This window comes from Betta splendens, chromosome 10, assembly GCF_900634795.4.
Source record: "Betta splendens chromosome 10, fBetSpl5.4, whole genome shotgun sequence".
Classification (NCBI taxonomy): Eukaryota; Metazoa; Chordata; class Actinopteri; order Anabantiformes; family Osphronemidae; genus Betta; species Betta splendens.
In genome coordinates, this window is record NC_040890.2 from 6,377,868 (window position 1) to 6,397,071 (window position 19,204).

The 19,204-nt window shown below is 47.9% G+C and overlaps 3 protein-coding genes across 5 annotated transcripts; 1 reads left to right on the forward strand and 2 right to left on the reverse strand.

The window, feature by feature from the left end:
• The first annotated feature begins 278 nt into the window (after positions 1 to 278).
• On the forward strand, positions 279 to 7,297 carry zgc:92242 (uncharacterized protein LOC436899 homolog). 3 transcript variants are annotated; one of them, XM_029165865.3, is made up of 6 exons: positions 279 to 450; positions 1,929 to 2,347; positions 4,764 to 4,881; positions 5,175 to 5,280; positions 5,377 to 5,608; positions 6,230 to 7,297. In XM_029165865.3, the coding sequence occupies exons 2-6, from the start codon at positions 2,176 to 2,178 to the stop codon at positions 6,370 to 6,372; spliced, it is 771 nt and encodes a 256-aa protein (XP_029021698.1). In that variant the 5' UTR covers positions 279 to 450; positions 1,929 to 2,175; the 3' UTR covers positions 6,373 to 7,297. The 3 variants fall into 3 exon arrangements, with proteins under 3 accessions (XP_029021698.1, XP_029021697.1, XP_055368501.1); XM_029165864.3 differs by having other exon boundaries at positions 285 to 450; positions 5,175 to 5,286; XM_055512526.1 differs by having other exon boundaries at positions 288 to 450; positions 1,932 to 2,347; positions 5,175 to 5,286.
• Positions 7,298 to 12,168: 4,871 nt separating this feature from the next.
• Positions 12,169 to 15,093, reverse strand: cxxc5b (CXXC finger protein 5b). The gene is made up of 2 exons (XM_029164868.3): positions 14,692 to 15,093; positions 12,169 to 13,843 (listed from the first exon to the last, which is right to left on the reverse strand). The coding sequence occupies exon 2, from the start codon at positions 13,603 to 13,605 to the stop codon at positions 12,712 to 12,714; it is 894 nt and encodes a 297-aa protein (XP_029020701.1). The 5' UTR covers positions 13,606 to 13,843; positions 14,692 to 15,093; the 3' UTR covers positions 12,169 to 12,711.
• Positions 15,094 to 16,089: 996 nt separating this feature from the next.
• Positions 16,090 to 18,847, reverse strand: zgc:110843 (uncharacterized protein LOC541492 homolog). Its single transcript, XM_029164870.2, has 3 exons — positions 18,687 to 18,847; positions 17,739 to 17,941; positions 16,090 to 16,965 (listed from the first exon to the last, which is right to left on the reverse strand). The coding sequence occupies exons 1-3, from the start codon at positions 18,736 to 18,738 to the stop codon at positions 16,879 to 16,881; spliced, it is 342 nt and encodes a 113-aa protein (XP_029020703.1). The 5' UTR covers positions 18,739 to 18,847; the 3' UTR covers positions 16,090 to 16,878.
• Between the last annotated feature and the right edge of the window lie 357 nt (positions 18,848 to 19,204).

Genomic DNA, 19,204 nt, shown 5'->3' on the forward strand with positions numbered 1-19,204 from the left:
CCTTTAAAGTAAATATTAGCCTGTCTTGGGAAATTAAGTTCCATGTGTGTCCTTGAACTCAGCTCAATGTCACAAAGGACAGATTAGAAACACAAAGCTGTAAAGGTATTTATAGTTCTGTGTAAAGGGATTTTTTTTCAGTTACTGTTTGACCTGCTGGTCTCATTTTTATGTGTTTGTAGGAATATAAACAAGCCAGAGGCGAGAAGAGGAGGAGCAGCAGGGAAGGAGGAGAGAGAATGAATGAGAGCTATGATGTCAGTCCGTCCCACTCCTGTTCAGTACAAAGGCAGCAGAGCAGAGCTGATTCTGCATAACACTGCTTCTGACGCCTGATCTGATCCCACACACACACACACACACACACAAAGGCTCACGCTCATCACATCACACTCAGAGCCGCTGCACCTCAGACCAGTGGAGGAGATGATCCCGGCTGGCAGCCGCTGAGTAAGTCCTCTTCTCCTCCTCCTCCTCCTCTCTCTCTTTGTCTGTTTTTGTGTTGATTGCCATTCTACGCTCTGTCTGAGTTCATTTATCTCCCACAATCGCCTCCTTCCCTGCGTAATGGCCAGAGTTTTTCTCCGACTGGGAGACTTTTCAAACTTTTCTCTCAGTATGCCGCGCACACACCTCGCTCTCCTCCTCTTCTCGCCTTTCTTTCCTGTTGTTTCTGCCTGTGAGCAGAAACAGAAGTAAATTGTTGAGCTATTTGCATATTGGTGCTGTGCCACATCGTTATATAGGTGTGTATAAAGAGCAGAGGCAGAGTGTGTGGATGGAGTGTAATGTTTGTGGGGGTTTTAATTGTACTGACACATTTTTATGGCCTAATAGCAAATATTTTTTATATGTGTTAGTCAATTGCGTAGGATGTCTAGCAATACATTTCCCCATTGGTCAGATATGGTTTATTTGTACAACTAAATCACAGACTCTCAAAGAATTTTACGGCTCCCGCATAATAAAACAATAAACGAAAGCACATCATTTTCCATCTTCAAACAACAGACACACGATGGACGCAAACACTAATCACCAAAACCTCACTGGTAAAATACATGAAAAGCTTGTGTTCTATGTTCTAATTCAACTAAACTGCCAACTTCTGCAGTATTAACTAATAATATGAGACATGGAAGTTGATTCTGTTCTTCTGTTGGATGTCTGTGCTCTTCTGTTCTAACACTGTGACTTTAACCCCATGTGGATCCTCGAGGCTCTTTACTCTGTTAAAGCCCAAACTACAGAATTGCACCTTACAGTTTGTGGTAATTGCATAGTCTGCGTGTGGCCTCGCTTCAAATGTTAACTCTAAGGCTGATATTTAACCATCGGCGGCTGTAGCTGTAGGCTGCCATTAGATTGGTTAACCATTATCACACTCACACACACTATTGGCTGCTGCTCAACGGTCAGGAATTTCAAAAGTCTCTGAGTGTGTTTGTTCACAGTCTAAGGTGAAGTCAGTGTTGTTTTCCGGGATCTTGCCCGCGGTGCTCGTAGCCGCAGACTGATGGCTATCAGCGTCACGTGCGCTGTTAAGGTGTTCTGAGTGTGTCTTTGTGTGCAGAAATTCAACTGTACTACAGTGTTTTGCTCTTTATCAGGGCCTGTTAGCCCAGATAGCACACACCCCACCCTGTGCGTGTGTGTGTGTGTGTGTGTGTGTGTGTGTGTGTGTGTGTGTGTGTGTGTGTGTGTGTGTGTGTGTGTGTGTGTGTGTGTGTGTGTCTCTCTCTCTGTCCTGCTGTGGGCAGAGTAAACACTGCAGGACTCACACACACGTGCTGTACAGTTGGCATTGTAGCTTATTTGCTTAGGGCCCTTTGTGTTGTGCCAGCCAAAACAGGATTGGACGGAGGAGAACAAAACAATGCAGCAGATTTAATCACTCTCTCTCTCTCTCTCACTCCTGAAAACCACAGCAGCCTCCTACAGATCATCTGATACGGACACACTGCGCCTTGACCTCCAGAGAGCCTGGCACACTTCTGCTGAGCATCTAACAAAGGATTCTACAGTGACCCCCGGCAATTAGACTGTACCCGATCCCACATCCCTGAAAGAAAAGGCAACCTGATTCTTAGTGGGGCAGGAAAAAGGAGCGGATCATACCTCACAACTGAAACACAACCCACTGGAAGGAGAGACGGACGGCCGAACGCAGACGAGATGCTGGCCGAAATCCTCAAGAACATGTGGGTGGACCCGGAGGTGCTGGAGGCCCTCAGCGACGAGCAGAAGAAGATCCTGTTCCTGAAGATGAGGCAGGAGCAGGTGCGTCGCTGGAGGGAGCGCGAGGAGAAGGAGGGACAGAACAACAACGAAACCAGGCCAAAGAACGGTAAAGGGGGTTCTAGAGCTGGTTCTACTGGCAGGTGCTTCTGCAGCATGCAAGACACAGTGCTGATTCCACACAGGGCATGGGTTCAGCAGCAGCAGGGGAGGGAAGTAGGAACACACTGTAGGAGGAAGGAACAGAGGTTCTGGTAAAGGCTGTTTTAGTATCAGGACAGTGTCTCATGACTGTGACGTGGGGTAAAGCTGCTGGTATCCAAAGCATGCGGCATTCTTCAACTTTAACATGTGACATGTCTTATATGGGAAAATTATAACACATAAAACATCTCATCTTTAAATTAGAGGCTGGAAAATGTGTGTATTTGCTTAAAACCATGCCCATAGCATCAATTACACCTGGAAATGATACGTGCAGCTGCTTATTTAATGCTGTCACAATGACTATAAACAGCTGCAGAATTACCTGTGATCAACTAATATGATGCCTCCCCTGTTCAATGTAAACACTGTAAGTCATAGTTTTCCAGAGACAACGCTTCAGACTAATTCTTGGTTTGGCTCAGTGGTTTTATGTGACAGATTCAGGTTGGAAAGAAGAATCTGTTTTTTTACCTAAAAATATGAGAATTGTCCCAATTTAAATAGTAATTCATTAATTAGTCCCATCATCTCCAGTCACGCATTTCCTCCAGAGGTGGGAGTTGACTGGAACATCAGCATCTGTAAAATCCCAGCTCCAGCTTATGGAGGTGTTTCCTTGTAGCTATAATTGGCTGTCCTTACTGTTACTAGCACGTAACATCATGTGGCTGCCAGCTGTTTGAAGCAACGCCAAACATCCAGGCAGCACATGATTCACACGTTCAATCTGCACATTTGAGCCCTTTTACCTTTAATTAATGCATAGCAAAATCACCTTCTGAACTGCAGTGAACGTGAATAATGAAACACAGACTCACGCTGTGTACTGTAGTAGCACCGTCTCCGGTTACCGGTGTCGTTAACGGGCTTTGGTCACGCCCAAACCGGCCCAGTCCAGAACCTTTGGGTGGCTCTGAGGGGACTTCCTGCAGCCCAGTGCTCACTTCATCCACTCCTGCTCCCTTTAAAGTGTTTATCTGCCACCAGCTCACCTCACAATGAGAAGACTGTGTGCAATATCGTGTGAGTAATAGTGCAGGTGACAGGCGGCTTCTGTTACCGGCAGCCCGATCCTTCCACAGAGTCAATAGCATTGAGTAAGTCCTGTGGTTAGAGCGCCTCGGCGCCTTAGAGCCAGGATGTGCACGGGTTTGGCCTAAAGTTACTCACTGACTGAACTGACTCTCTGCTGGATTCACTACTCACCACTTACTGCTAGAGCCTCTTAGTTTTTCATTTGAAACTGTCCAAGGCAATAATATTACTGATTATGTGATTATTATCGTAGTGGGTGTTGTATTATATTATATATTGAAATTGTAAACCTGTAAAACTATAGTATAATGTCTGTAGTGGTGAGGCAGTGCAGAGTGGGGGCAGATATTAGTTTACTGTCCTTGTTTACTCAATCTCTGCTCTGTCACCTGAGCGCCTGCGTTTGTTGCATTGCATAACACACAATCCAGGTGCCTTTCATTCTTTGTTAACTGTGCCGTGACTGGGAAATTACAGTCCCATCGTTACGTTGCGTGTTCATACTGGCCCATAAAAATCAAAAAATGTAAACCCTTCAGTGTGTCAAGCATTTCTGGTTCCTTGTAGGTGTGGTAGATGTTTTTCAGCATAACTCAGGATGATGTAAACACACAGGTGCACACCGGCTACGACTTATGTCAGGAAATAGCCTCTGCTCAGAAAATGTCAGGTCTGTTGAGCAAGGATATGAATTTTGAAGCCTCTCCCCAACCTGTGATGTCATGGCAGGTGTTTTTTTACCTGTAAGGTGCCATGATGTTATTGAGATGACCTGCTGTCGTACAGTGAGGAATGTGATTTTCTTTCCAGGAAGGATATATAATGATAGAAAAAGGTTTGGAATTTATTATTGTATAAAATCAAGATAGAAAAATAGGTTAAGAACAGTCCAACATAATGATAAATTCAAAATTAGGTTTAATTTTGATTAGTTGAACTTTATTATATCCAACTAAAACAGGCCCAGAACAACATTTGGGCTGTTTACAGATGAAAGATGTGTCTGTTCTTATCTCTGCTTTTTACTACTACTCCCTCTTGATGCAACGACTGAGCACAGACACAGAAATAGAGAAACAAAAGAAAACAGGAAGGGAAACTGGGAAAAAGTAAAAAGGACAAAGACATTGAACCATGTGTGACGTTTCCGAGCTTTAGACTTATAGGACAGCACCACCTTCTGGCCACAAGCCGGAACAACACTTTATATGACACGAATAGAAAAATACCCACTTTTGTTTTTCCATTTTTTTACTGATTTTATTTGGTTTCTCCTCTTTTAGTTTCCAGTAAACGTGTGACTTGGCTGCTTGGTCGCGACGGAGACGTGAGCGTCAACGTCATAGGAGAGATGGATGAATTCAGATCATCTAAACTCCTCCAGAACCTCATGAACAACAGGTACAAAACAGACAAGACTCTAAAGCGATCATAATGTATAAGGCAGACACCGTACACAAGGTAAATTTAAATTATAATGTGTGACCAATTCACATGTAAATGCATTTGCCTGATTTCACAAAGTGTGCTATTCGTCTTTTTAAATAAAAACACATAAAGCGTCTAATATTTATTAGAAAATATAGTTCCTTAATGGGTTTTAATCATGATTTATTACACACGTCGGTTCAGATTAATGCTAAGCTTGAGGCTGCTGTTTGCGGGAGTAAAGGATGGACGTCTTTGTCTTTCAGATTGAGCGGCGATAAAATGAATGGCATCCAGACGGCGGACTCGCGGCCAGGAAGAGAGGCCCAGCAGCTCGGCTTTAAAGGCGACGTCCAGCTGCCCCTCGCAGATGTGCGCGTGAGTGCACGTGTCGGTGCGCGGGCTTCGGAATGCAGCAGGCGCGGTACAAAGAGTCTAACCGAGAGACCGTGTCGCCCCGAAACGCAGGAGGACCACGCGTCGCCGAACCAGTCGTCCTCCGAGGAGGACGCGGACTCCTGCGGCGCCGAAGACGACCCGAAGGACCCCGGCGAGGACAGCGGCAGCGAATCAGGCAGCGGCTCAGACAACCCCGCCGACTGGGCTCCTCTCCGCAGGCCCCGTCTTAGTAACCATGGCAACCAGCCGCCGCTCAAAGCCCCGCTGTCAGGCACAGAGAGGGATGGTCCCCGAGACAGAGGTGAGAAAACAAGGGAAGAGGGGAAAGGGGAGACAGGAGGTGGATGATCCTTCACGTAGATTCAGTGAGAAAAACTTAAAACATTTTAATCTTTAAGAACAGATTTAACAGGAATCCGCAGACAGGTTCCTTTAAAACTGTTTTTTAGATACTTGTGCACTCAGGATTTAGTTATAGACGAGTATTTTAGTTTAGCTGTATGAGTGCAGGTTTCTATATGTTTACATGCTAATGCTAAGCTAACAGGCTGCTCCTGCATAACCCTCCACGGCATTTCATGCAAACACTCTCCTTACCTCCATAAAATAAAACACCGTTAACTGGTTGAATGTGGAATTAACCGAGTAAAAGCTGTCAGTGGACATTTCACTACAGACGCCTGATCTGATGAAACTTATAGAAACGTCTGCTCTTACATCAGCTGTTAACTACAGCGAGATGCCTGCTGCTGGATAGCACTGCAACTTTTCTCTGAACCAGCCCATGATTTCTGTTTTTGCATATGCATTTGCATTTGTATTTTCATTCGGACACAGATGGACCAAACACTTTAGGTGTAGTAGCTTGTTATATACATGTTATATAGATGTTATATAGATGTTCTATTTCTCTCCTGCTTAGAAATTGTGTGCCGTGAAGAGGCGAAGGCAGATTCCGGAGGTCGTGTGGCACAGCTCAGGAAGACCTTCAACAGCAACACCAAACCTCCGGTACCGGCCAAACCCGCGGATCTGCATGAAAGACGCACGCCCTTCATCCATTAGGCGTCCAGGTGTAGCCGTCTGCTACGACACCAGAAGGCCGGGCCTGCTGTGCTGAGCGTGCAGAAAAAAAGGGCTGTTACACAATGAGGCTGAGGCCACACACACAATCCTGACTTGAACCCAGATACTTCACTCTTTGTTAGGCCTCAGCTCAAAGCCCGCCGACAGACAGAGCCATGTCTGTGGGGGTGAAGCTTGAAAGCTCCCGAACCTGAATCCACCTGAATGAGAAAACGAAGCAGCTTTGACGTTGCAGCGTTTGGATTCACACACAGTTTGTGGACATGATTGACAGGTGGATGCAAAGCGTTCAAGGAGACACGCAGGCAACTGACAAAATACACTAAAACGAGTTCTAGTCATGTTTAATAGTGAAATGTTATAATAATAGGTTTTGGGGTACTTGTTTGCTTTAACTGTGCTGTTCGACACCAGTGACTGTTTTTGTCGACTGGTGCAGTAGTTTGGGTGTTTTTTATCGTAAAAGGGTTCATTCTACATCTTTTTACATATTCAAATATATATATTTCTACATATTCTACATTATGTGATTGAATATAAAGCCTAAAATGGCTTCTCAAGTATGTTTTGGGAAAAATACTTTTGTTTTTTTATGTTACAATAAAACAGCAAAGATCCAATAATTCACATTGGCCTTTAGCTGCACTTGAATCTGTTTGGCACCTAGAGCATATTGTATGTAAGATGTGTTATGTTAGCATGCTAACATGCTAATTGACAGTCATGGCAATGGGAAATTATCATACAAACCATCTGCACTGTGACTGTGAGCATGTAGCATGCTACAGTTAGCATTTAGCTCCGTGTGGATACAGGCTCACAGCTGCTAGCACAATGCTAGCATCCTGTATAGATCACATATGTGGGTTAAGAAAGTTGTCTGATTAAAGTATATTTGACATTTCCTATTGCCTCTGTATATTAATTTTAGCCTTGGAAAAAGAGATTTGTATTACAAGATCCACTCTGAGCTCTCCCCACATTTGTGTCATCAGGTGACCTGAAACCCGAACTCATTAAAGAACAACTAAACCGTCTCTATGACAACGGTTACAACTGATACCGCGGCGCTGCGTGTAGCTGTGGGCTTTGGAGGTGGCTTCTGTGTGTTGGTGAAACATATTTAATCCTGGGCCGTGAGCGCTCCGCAGCCTGCACAGATGAAGTCAAAGGCGCCACGGACGCACACAGACCTTCTCATTGTTAGCGCTCTCTCCTTCAGCGTGTTCCGGGGGTGGGGGGTGGGGGGGGGGGGGGGGGGGGGGGGGGGGGGGGGGGGGGGGGGCGGGAGGGTGTTTGCTTTCAGTCGGCTGCTCAACAAATGAAACACATGATCGGTTGCACTGAGGTCACTTGGTCAGCTGACTTGGGTCACTTGAAGTGGTCAGGTGACAAACTTGGCTGCCTGGTGCTGGAGGCAAACAAAACCTGCGTCTCTAGAAACTGCAGAACGAATCCTTGAAACGCCTCGCGCACCAGGCACGCTATTAAGCACGCTTTCGTTTGAAGCTTGATCCATAGTTCCTCCCCAACCACTGGGTCACATGTTCCCATCGCTCGGGAACTTGGGTTTAGGTTTTTATCTACGTTGTGCTTTCGCCTAATGATCACAATATTTGCTGGGTGGTGAGGAAAGGGACACGTTCGTGAAGCCACTGGGTGAATCCTGTTGCGCGTTAACAAAGTTCTCATTCAGCGCGGCTCGCTGGCGTCGCCCGTGGGGGAAGACAGAGGGGTTGTTGATAGTGGTCACTTACACAGTGATTATCTATTCAGCGGGATGCAACGGAAAACAGCCCCTCGCAGATCAAAGAGGCAGCACAGAAAGCTGATTAGCATGCGGTTTAGACTGAGACGGCGAGCGAGACGCTTGGGGGAGACAGAGCAAATGGGAGTCAGGCTACGGGAAGCATCGCGTCACAGTCAACTCAATAAAGCTCCTCACATTCCCCCAGCACCTCCACACCCTCCGCCCGACGCGGCCTCTGTGTATTTGTGCTTCTGTTTGTGTGCGACGAGCATGTACGTGTGTGTGTGTGTGTGTGTGTGTGTGTGTGTGTGTGTGTGTGTGGGTGTGCTTGTCCACCCATATATCTTGAATCATGTGACCTGACACGGGCAGTCATGCTCACAGTGTGAAAAGCACCACTATATATAGCAGGACAGTGTTGGGTTTCCCAGCAAAGCATTGTAGGAGTCCGATGGTCTTGATCCTGTAACAAAGTGCCCGTTGATTTGTACGAGCTACCGCTGCTCCTGTTTGTTTTCTGTCCAGCCTTGAAGTTAGAACAACACTTCTGTCTCTTGCCAAAGGCTTGTGTGATAGTAAACATCAAAGATTCCGCCAACCAGGACTAGGTGCTAAATGTCAGGCTGTTATTCTCTATTGGAACAATAAAATACATGATTTGCATCATGCGAGGGGTCAATAACGCCATAGTGCCTTCATTGAAGGCCCGTGGTTCTGTCCAGTTCGTTTCTGGGTCTAACTGCGCCGTCGTGGGTCAGAGAGAGATTCCCTCTCCGGCCACGGGGCGTTCATTTTTATCATTTAGCTCCAACAACCCGGGAACTCAAGGTAGTCGACAAAACACAAATTCAATAAAACCTCGCGTCTCTGAACTCGCAGGCGGCGCGGCTGTATGGAAAACACGCCGTGTGCTGCCGGTCTGATCTCACAGGAAATTAAGACTTATTTTTACTGAAATACATCATATTTTGTGTTTGACGTGCACAACAGTGTCAGGTCTCAAACCAATGGTTTGAGGTGAAATAGAGTCAAAACATGACCATTCTTCTGCTAAAGTCTATTCAGGTAAAGTCTGGACTAATAGAGATCAGGTACTCTTTGCGGGTGACGTCCTTTGTTAATAACAAAGCCTGTCGATTCTTTGGCCCAACTATGAAACACTCCGGCCCCAGCTGTACAATATGCTCAGTGCTAATTAGCTAATATTAGCACAGCAAGATCGTGAACACAGCAAACATGGCTGCAGCTCCGCGTCAGCACGTTGCTGCTAACGCCGCCAGCGCGTGCTGACCTCAGCAGTCGCCTCCAAGCGGCGTGTGCCGCTGGACTCCAGCTACGAGGCCTCGGGTCGATGTTGACGTCAGAGTTTCTCACGGGATGTTCTATATATTTGACTGACAGGTGTGTGTGTGAATGTGTCATGTCGGATTTTTTCGTATTTTTGAAAACTGTGTACCTCAACACCGCAGTCACTTCCTGGAACCAACGTGCTGTTATTATTTTTTTTTGTTTAGTTTTTTTTTAAATCAGCAACAAGCTAAAGATTAACAAAATTTTGTGCACACATTAGCTTTGTGAACGAACACTAACACCAAGTGAACCCACACCAGGACCAGAGTGTTCGTAGGGATGATGTCCTTTGTCCATTAAGTTACTGCCAAGCTGGTGTTTTGATAGAAACATACAAAGGTTGATATTAATTACTTTAAAATCAAGCTGCATGTTTAATTTCAATCTGTTTAGGTGGTTCGTGCCTTTTGTTCGTGGGAATCGTGATTTCAAGCCGAGAGTGGGTGTTTTAGAAATTGGTCTATTTCAATCTGTCTTTAACAGCTTTAAAGGTCAAAGGTCAAGAGTCCCCTTTGACCCCGGCGTCACCAAAATACAACAGGAGGGCTGATGAGCCGGAGCCTGTTTGGGGATGTAAGAAGCCATTGTGTTTGCGTGGGGTAGGTGGACGTCAGGATGGATGACAGAGACGCACCGGGCAGTGATCTCAGAAAGATGCTGTTTCTGCAAAGCTGTTACACATTTTCTAACACTGGGGCTACGGCCAGTGGAGGCCGGAAAAAAAAAATCCACAATGAGACACAGTGTCTCCGAGCCGCCGCAGTGGCCAAAATTTCAAAGGCCTGGCTGGTGAGTGAGGGTCCACCCAGCTCCAGCGCAGGTTGCCTTGGGCTGGCAGGTTGTTCCACTGCAGCGCGCGTGTGTGTGTGTGTGTGTGTGTGTGTGTGTGTGTGTGTGTGTGTGTGTGTGTGTGAGTGTGTGTGAGTGTGTGTGTGTGTGTGTGTGTGTGTGTGTGTGTGTGTGAACAGAGTTTTCCTCCAGCGTGGGCAGGGCCGCTGGTGCTAACATATGTAAGCTTCACAGAGGTCTGTGACGGCACACACCACCTCTCCGGACAATGCATCCATCATTAGCCCCCGTCTCCCTGCGTCTCCGTCGCGCCGCGTTTCCACCGGCCTCCGTCACTTCACTCGCTGGATCTCGCACTCATCTCTGCTTCTCTTTGTTTGGCCCACGTTATCTCCATCCCCTGCTGTCCATCTCCCCATCCTCCTGCCTGCATATCTCTCTTTCCCTTCTCTCCTTCCCTGTGGCCTGCTTTTCATCTCCCCCCCCACCCCCGTCTCTCCCACTCTCTCCTACACCCCCTTCTTCTCCTCTCTTCCCCCTTTTCTGCCCTTCACCACGTCTCTTTCTCTCCCCCTTCACCCTCTCCCTGGATCCGCTTTCGACCCCCTCCTCCTCCTCCACCTCCTCCTCCCCCACTCCCACAACTCCCTCTCCCTCCACCACCCCCTCTTCCCTTCCTCTTCTCTGTCCTTCGTACAATCCTCCCCTCCCCTCCCTCCCTTTCTCTCCTGCCATCTTGCAGGCCAGTGGAGCCAGACTGCAGGCGTTCAGGGAGTCACTGGACCTGCTGGGCAGCGGGTGACACAGATTTCCGGTGTGTGTGTGTGTGTGTGTGTGTGTGTGTGTGTGTGTGTGTGTGTGTGTGTGTGTGTGTGTGCATGTGTGACGGGAACAGGGAGGGGGGATTAAGCTCCAAATCACTAGAAAGGCGCAGAAGAGAGAGAAGGGGGGGAGAAAAAGAGCTCCAGATCCAAGGATTTGAAATTCCCCCTTTGTCTAGGAGATGAAGAAACACTAGAGTGTGGACTTTTATTAAAAGACTGTGTGTTTCTCATTCAGGGGGAGCGTTGTAATAGCATGATGTTGGAGCGCACTGCTTTTCTCCATGAGTTGGCAGTGTCCTGCATTGGCTGGCGTGCTGCTCTTTCTCTCTCTCCCTCTCTCTCTCTCTCCCTCCGCCTGACAAACACGCACGCACGCACAACCACAACCCCCCCCCCCACCCACCCCCACAGATGCACACACACACTCACTCACACACACACTCACACACACAAACACACAGTCCCTCTGCGATCCCCCTGACTGAAGGCGCACAGGAAGTGCAGCCGTGGCCCAATTATAGCGTGACACCTCGGGCCGGCCGTTGCCATGGTTACGTCTTCCCTGCGGTCCCCTGGAGTGTGGCGCCGAGGAAGAAGGTCTTATCACATCAGCCATCGTTACGGCAACAAGCAAAAACCCACCCTGTAGCCTCGGTCCAGCTGGCTATGTTTGGCTCATAACGTGTATGTGTGTGTGTGCATATGATCTAAACTTGTAAATAAAAAAGGGAAATTACGTCAAGGTTTAAAAAAAAAAAAAAAAAAAAAAAAAAAACAGGAGAGCGCGCCTGTGATTATGTGTGCGTGTCAGGTTAGGTGCGTTCGAGTGCGCGACGTGGACCTGCCAAGGCAGAGTGTAGGTGTGTTTGTGTACGTGTGTGTCTGTGGGGTTGCGATAAGGCTCTCAGCCACACCATTAGGTGAATCATAATCCACAGAGCCGCCCTCACATGCACACGCTCCGGTGTACCATCAGAAAGCGCACGCCGGACGGACGGACGGACGGACGCCTAATGAACATACACAGACAGACGTAACAGGAAGCCAGCCTGTAGACGAGTGCACGTGGCCAATTTCTTTTATTTCAAAAGGGCAAACAGAGCTATACAGTACAAGTTGCACATGAAATAATTTAGCCTAAGCTGAACTCATTCATTTCTTACTGATGCAGTGACGTCAGAACAACAGAATCAAAACTCCCCAAGAGAAACAAAACATTTGGCTCCTTTTTTTATGGTTGAAACACAATACATCCAAACTGGAAAGGGATGTAAAAAAAGACATAATGTTTTCCTGATATTTACAGTCTATTTACAGCATTGTTGTTGTTGTTGTTGTCGTCGTCTGAATTTTTGACACGCATTGGTATCCTTTTTTTCTCTCTCTCTCCTCCCCGTTTCACTGATTGTCAAAAGAAAGGATGGGAACGTGTGGACATTCTTAAACTTGAGCTGCAGCTCCTCACTAAAACACGACATCTGAAAAGCTTTGAACCACAGTCCGAGCGCGTCGACGTAGGGCCCCCGTGTGTTTTTTATTAAACTGCAGCTCGTCAACAATCATCCAACCGGAATCCTCTGACAAATGGTGCCACTGCGAGCATCACTATCCTTCCAAAGCGCCATTGCTCCTCTCCTGCGCCAGGCCCAAAGTAAAGTCGGAGCCCCTTAGATCAAACCCAGACACTCTGCTCTCGAACCCGGGGCCTCCAGGCTTCCTCTTCAGCTCCTCACACTTCCTGTATTTACAGATCTGGTGTCCCCTCTTGCGATTGCGACAGCTGCTGCACTGTTCGCAGTTCGTCTGACGCCGGCAAGGTACGCACTCCCCGCACCTCTTCCTCTTCCTCCTCCCTCCGCTGCCCCCGCCCAGAGAGCCGGGAGAGTAGCCCTCGGCCACCAAGCCCTCGATGCTCTCCGCGCCCATGGCCGTGCTCCTCCAGTGGCCTGCCCCCATCTGGAAGCCTGCCAGTGGCAACAGAGCGGGGCTGAATGGAAACCAAGCACCCAGGAACGGTTGGAAGTCAGTCCCACATCCAGAGGAGTCCTCTTCCTCCTCCTCGGGCCCTGAACCACCTCCCTCCCCGTCCCCTTTCGCAGCCTTCGCCTCTGCAGCCTCCCTCTTAGCCGGCTGGTTGCTCTGCGCTCCCAGGCTGGCCGGCTCTGTGGTGGCGGGGGTCAGAGCCAGGAGCCCAGCGCGCATCAGCAGCTCTGCGGCGTGGGCCAGGTGGAGCCCGCTGGGCGACTCGAACATGTCGGGCCAGGATGGGGCCCGGCGAGGCTTAGTTTGCCCAGGCTGGGCGGCCTGCTGTTGGGCTGGGGAGGGCTGAATGAGGCTTTTTACGTCTACAGCCTGGGAAGGGGTGGAGATGTAATGAGAGAGGTTGTAGGGATGGTTGGAGCGCTTAAGGCTGGGTCTCAGTGGCTCATTGGGGATTTTAGCGCTGCTGTGGGGCTGATCTGGGGAGGAAGGGCCAGCGATGTCTACAGCGGTGGACATAGCAGTGGCTGTGTGGGGGTGTCAGTCTTTGTGTGTGTGTGTGTGTGTGTGTGTGTGTGTGTGTGTGTGTGTGTGTGTGTGTGTGTGTGTGTGTGTGTGTGGGAGGAAAGGTGAGGCAGAAGCGGATTGAAGCCGATGCGGGGTTGACAACCGTCCTGCTGTTACTTCAGCCAAAATGGCAAGCCTTGGCCTGTGTCCCTATTCCCATTCTCTGCAGCAGCCTCACAGTCCTAGAGAGCTAGAAATGAATAGGGGATGAAGAGAGGAAGGTTAAGAATAGAAATGTTGGAGACAAATACAGGAGTAAACAGCATAGATTAGCCTGGAAGATATTCCTAAAGCGGGGCCACGGCTCAGCGTTCAAGAATGAAAGTGTGGGCAAACTGTGACTAAACACACAAATATATCATAAACGTATGGAATCAGGAATAAAAGTGCTGGAAAAGAGAGAGGCGGCCCGGCTATGTGTCAGTGAGCATGCCTTCCCGGTGATTTCCGCATACAAGAGGCAGTATCCCTTTAAGAATTTCACGGTATATCAATGCAATCAATAACAGAGCGACAACAATATGCAAAGATATGCGCATATGCGCAGGTCAAATGTGGAGCGCGCTTTTCAAATACATTTTGACGACTGCTGTTATGTGTGCCAGCCAAAGCCTAAGCTCCACGGAGGAGGACTAAACAGTGGACTGTAAAAAACAGGCTGCCTTTTGTCTGCTATCGACGACGGGAGAGCGAGGTGCGCAACGATGCGGTTGCTGTGGATAAAAAAAAGACGAGGACCGGGCTATATTCCGTGTCCACGCTGGTTTAGAAAAAATAAAAAACCCACCCCGGCGACTAAACGCGGGTTATATATGTTGTCACGGGACACGTGTGTAAACTGTATGATGGCTCGAGCGGGCGAGCCGGGTCGATCGTTTCGCCGTCATGACGGTTACCTAAGAAGACGGTGTAACGCCGACGCCACGGCGGGCTGACCACAGTCCGAGCGGTCGCTGCGACACGGCGCAGCGCAGGAAAAGGCGACACAACACAAACAGCCAGATCAACAGGAAGTCCCGACATAATGTGTCCGCTTACCGTCCGAATGCGAGCCGAACTCTCCTGTCAAAGATATGATGAAGTCATGAACTAATGGCGTGGTGATCGCAGCGCACACGGACCGCGGAGCTGCCGATTCCTCCTCCACCTCTCCGTCCCGGAGGGTCTGCAAACACTCTGCACGGAATTTGGGGGCGTCGCTCAAAATGCGAAGTGGACTCCGCAGCCGAGACCGTGGTCAGAGCGACCCCGTCGCGTCCACAGGAAGTGATCGTCACGTACGGACGGCTGAAAGAGTCGCTACCCTGTCGTGACCCGATCCACCCGACGTTAAATGTCCTTCACCGGGACTCGCCGCAAACATCTGAGCGCGTCTGTTGAAATGAATGACTTGTTTGTTTTGATCCAGCATCGATCTAACAGTAACGCACAGGATCCCCGTTAAATCCTCTTAATAAACCCACAGGAACAACTCGCCGTTTACAGGAAACGTTCGCTCCATCTGTTTTTCTCAAGAAGCTGTAAAGTCCGAGATGTTTTGTCTGCCATCAGTATTGCACCGATTCAATAATTTTTTTATTAATACGCGATAATTACGTTAAAATAATTATACAGTAACACGTTAGTAATAACGGTATGAAACGTATTTATTAGAGAAACGTGCATTTTAGGCCCTTTAAGTATTTTTTGAAGACAAACAAACATGTGTAAACACGGAAAACTTTGACATTTTGGGATGCTGTACATTAGTGACTCATACATGCAGGCTCGTGGCCTGTTTGCGGTCCCAGTGTGCGCGGACGGGCGGCCTCGTGTCGTCCTTCCAGCAGGTACGCTCCGCTTTCCGCGCGGCCGAGGTGTCGGGCTCCTGAAGGTGGCTCCTCACGCAGGGACGCTCGAGTCCACTCCACCTCTTGTGAGAGTCCTCCGTTGCATCTGGCACGCAGCCAGATACCTCGTGCGTGTGTGTGCGCGCGCGCGCCGGTGCGTGTCACTATGGGAGCAGGGGCCCACCGTACTCGCGTACGCCGTCTGGCCTGGCGTATTCGTGCAAGCACAGCGTCTTCTAGCGGCCACCGCGCACACTGCCACATCTTAAAATGGCCACTGGTGCTGGTGGACACTGCAGCACGGGGCCCGTCCGCCCTCCCCCGTCCGTCCGTGCGTCCGTCCGTCCGCCCTCCCCCGTCTCACCTCCAGCCAGGCCTCTCTCCCTCGCACGCACGCACGCACGCACACACGCAGTGAGCTGCAGTCTCCACACAGGGCTGTTTACTCATTATCCCTGCCCACTGTTAATCCATAAACACACGGCTCTGCCTCTCTGCTAAGAGGTGAAGTGATTAAGTGGAGTGCATTTGACACAGTGTATAAAAACACTAACACGTGTACAGCTTATGAAAAAATGCCTCCTTAAATAAATACATGACACATGTCAACCATTTCATTCATGTTTTATTCACAATATCCAGAACAATGAATCATTAAGTCCAAAACACCACAGGCAGCAGAAAACAAGAGTTGATGAAAAAGCTACGCACCCCTGAAAAGACTGGTTTTCTCAGAAAGCAGAGTAACTGGTTACAAACAGTAGATCATGTTTCAGTAGCTCAAGAATGGAGAAGATTCCTTTTAAGACAAACAAGAGTTGTTTTCTGTGAATCAGCAGCTCTTTGGGCAAATACCAACATTCATTTGTGGGGTATGTGTTGACACTGGGCTATGGATTTTAATATAAGGCCTGTTCTGCATGGATATGAGAAATCAAGAGCTGACTGAGGCTGAAGGGACGCCGGCTCATCAGGATATAAACACCTGCTCCACACACAAAGCAGGCAACAAAGAAGACGACACGAATGGCAGCAGATGTGAATGCACGACGCCTGCACTATCAAATGCTTCACTTATATCAGGTCTACTGAGACTGAGTGTTTTAAGTAGGCCAGAGTGTCTGCATGGCCTGACCCCCATGTCTGACCGTGCTGATTGTCAAAGTCCCTTCCTTATCGCACCTCCAATAACCTTTGATTTCAAAGTCACGTTTGCTAATACAGTGTTATATTTCTAAACTAAATTTTCTGTATTTTGTCAGTTTTTGTAATGAATATACACTATCTGCAGCAGTGTCACTGTAACCACCAATGTAACACACAATAATAAAAAATGATAAACTCAGGGCAACTGCGTGAGGAGTCAAGCGTGGACGGAGATCTCCGCGTGGCTGCTTTAAGCCTTCTTTTTGATGATGAGTGGTCCAACGTTGTCCCCAGTTTCCTCGTTGTGTTTGGTGTGGGCTCCGTCACAGTAAGGGAACTGCAAGAAGGACACAATGCTAAATACAAAACTCAGTCTTGGCAAATTTAAACCATATGTCGTTATGATATGAACGTGTGTTTTGGTCTCCTTGATAAAGTGTGAGAAACAACAGTACATAATGTCCTTCTGAGACACATTAGCTTTGTCAGCCAACATAAACAACTGGAAGCAGGTCTACTCTGTGAAGCTCCAGTGTAAAAGATCAAAATGATCAAATTTGCAGAAGGCAACCTCCCATTTGACTTTTTGTAACAAGACAATGTGGCAAATTGTGGATAATAATCCTCTTGTAGACTTCAAGCGTCACTCAGCTCCATTCCACTTTGACCATCAGTTTGAATATCACCTCTACACAAAATGATGGCCACCCACTCAGTTAAATTCAGATTCTTCCTGAAGCCAGGGGTCAGTGTCACCAACTGTTTGTTTCCCTTCTGCAGCCAACGCTGCTGTCTGCCTGCTGTTCACTTTCCACTTATCGTTAGCACAGCTCTGTGGAGTCAACCCTTTACTGCGTGGACTCTTTCTGACCACATGCCAATCAGGAAAGTCTAAACTAATGATTTTTATTTGCCTCTGTAAAAATAGCTTGTAAACAATGTGACCAGGCATTCAGCATTGTTCAAAATTCTACTGCCACAAACAGATCTGGGTTTTAATTTAGGTTTAGTTGCACCGGAACTGTTGTTTTTTTTACTTAGTACCTCCAATAATACTTATCCCACCAACAAGCTAAAGTGCATTTATGATCGGATCACAGGAAGCCTGACCTTTTTAGACTTCCAGCAGCGGCAGTAAACAGCCTTAGTTCCGATGTCCTCCATGTCAAAGCTGTGGACCACCTTGGGGCTGTCTTTGTCGACGCACGCGTTCACCTGGCCCTTCTTACAGCAGCGTCTGCTCAGGTAATGGCTGACCAGGAAACCCCCAACAGCCGCGACCACTGCGACGGGGACGGCGACCGCCAAATGCTCTGGAGAGGAAGACGCACAGCTAGAGTTCACGAAGCGAGTTGTGCTGCACAGCGCAATGGACAGGGTTCAATGCAATTCTATGAACACGTGAGAAGCGCCAACGGTCGCGCAATCTAAAATAATCAATCAGTGAACATATTTAAATTAACTGCATTAGGCTGCTCAGTTCACGAGGAACTGAAAACTTTGACCTAACAATATAAAGTGCCTTTGAACTGCAAGGTTGGTCATGGTTCTTCAGATAAACGGCAGCAAAGCGGGGTGTGTTTACACACATCCGACTTGTTGCCAAGACACTCCTAAAATCAGAGGTATTTACTGTGACCGAAGTTATGACAGTGCACTTTTTCTTACACAATGGGGACACTTCTACTGGGCATCACGTGACGTCAAGACGGGAGCAGTCAGAACCAACAAGTTCACACTAGCTAAGCTACAGTAGCTGCTGTTTACAGTAGTCGGGCTTTTAATAAGGTGGCCGCATTCAGCTCGACTAGCTAACTAGCCACTTAGCTAATTTGCTAAATGGCTACTACCCAAGTAAGGAAACCCGCGGCAAATAAGTGACTGCTTTCAGAAACGTTTTGTGCGTGCAGTTACTTTACAATAATCACCGCTATGTAACAAGAGTATCTGCACGTAACGTTATAATTAGCCTCAGCTGTCAGGCAGCAGACATGTTAAGTTTACGTTGAGCGGAAAAAAAGAACGCTAACAAACTGGCCGCTGGCTGAACCACTTTACCTTTGGATATGCTGAATCCTGACGAGGATACTGAGCGCGCCGCGGCTGACATGTTTTCTCTACAGTGTTTAGCTTCTGGTCTAGTGAGCGTTCAACTGCAAGGTCAACCTGGAGTTCTGTCTGAGCTCTGTCGGTTTCAACAGGGCGGAATCACGTGTCACGTCACCGCGCAGCAGCCAATAGGAACGTAGGAATGAGACTGAAAACCCAAAAAACAAGATGATCAAGCCTTTTGTTTTAACGCACTTCCGCCTTCGTTTTGGAGGTTAAACGTATGACTATTTAAAATACACACATTAAACGATCCCTTTTACAAAGGTCGCATGTTGACGTGAAAATAACGTTATTAATCTTAATACACGTATTTATGAAGACATAATCGACAGCTTTCGACGACTAGTGCCTTACGTTTCAACCGATATGGAATCATCTTGATAACTGCGATCTTGGGTGGGCCACTTTTCACCGAATTTGTTTTTCTTTTACAAAAAACGTCATTTAATACTCGATTAAATAGC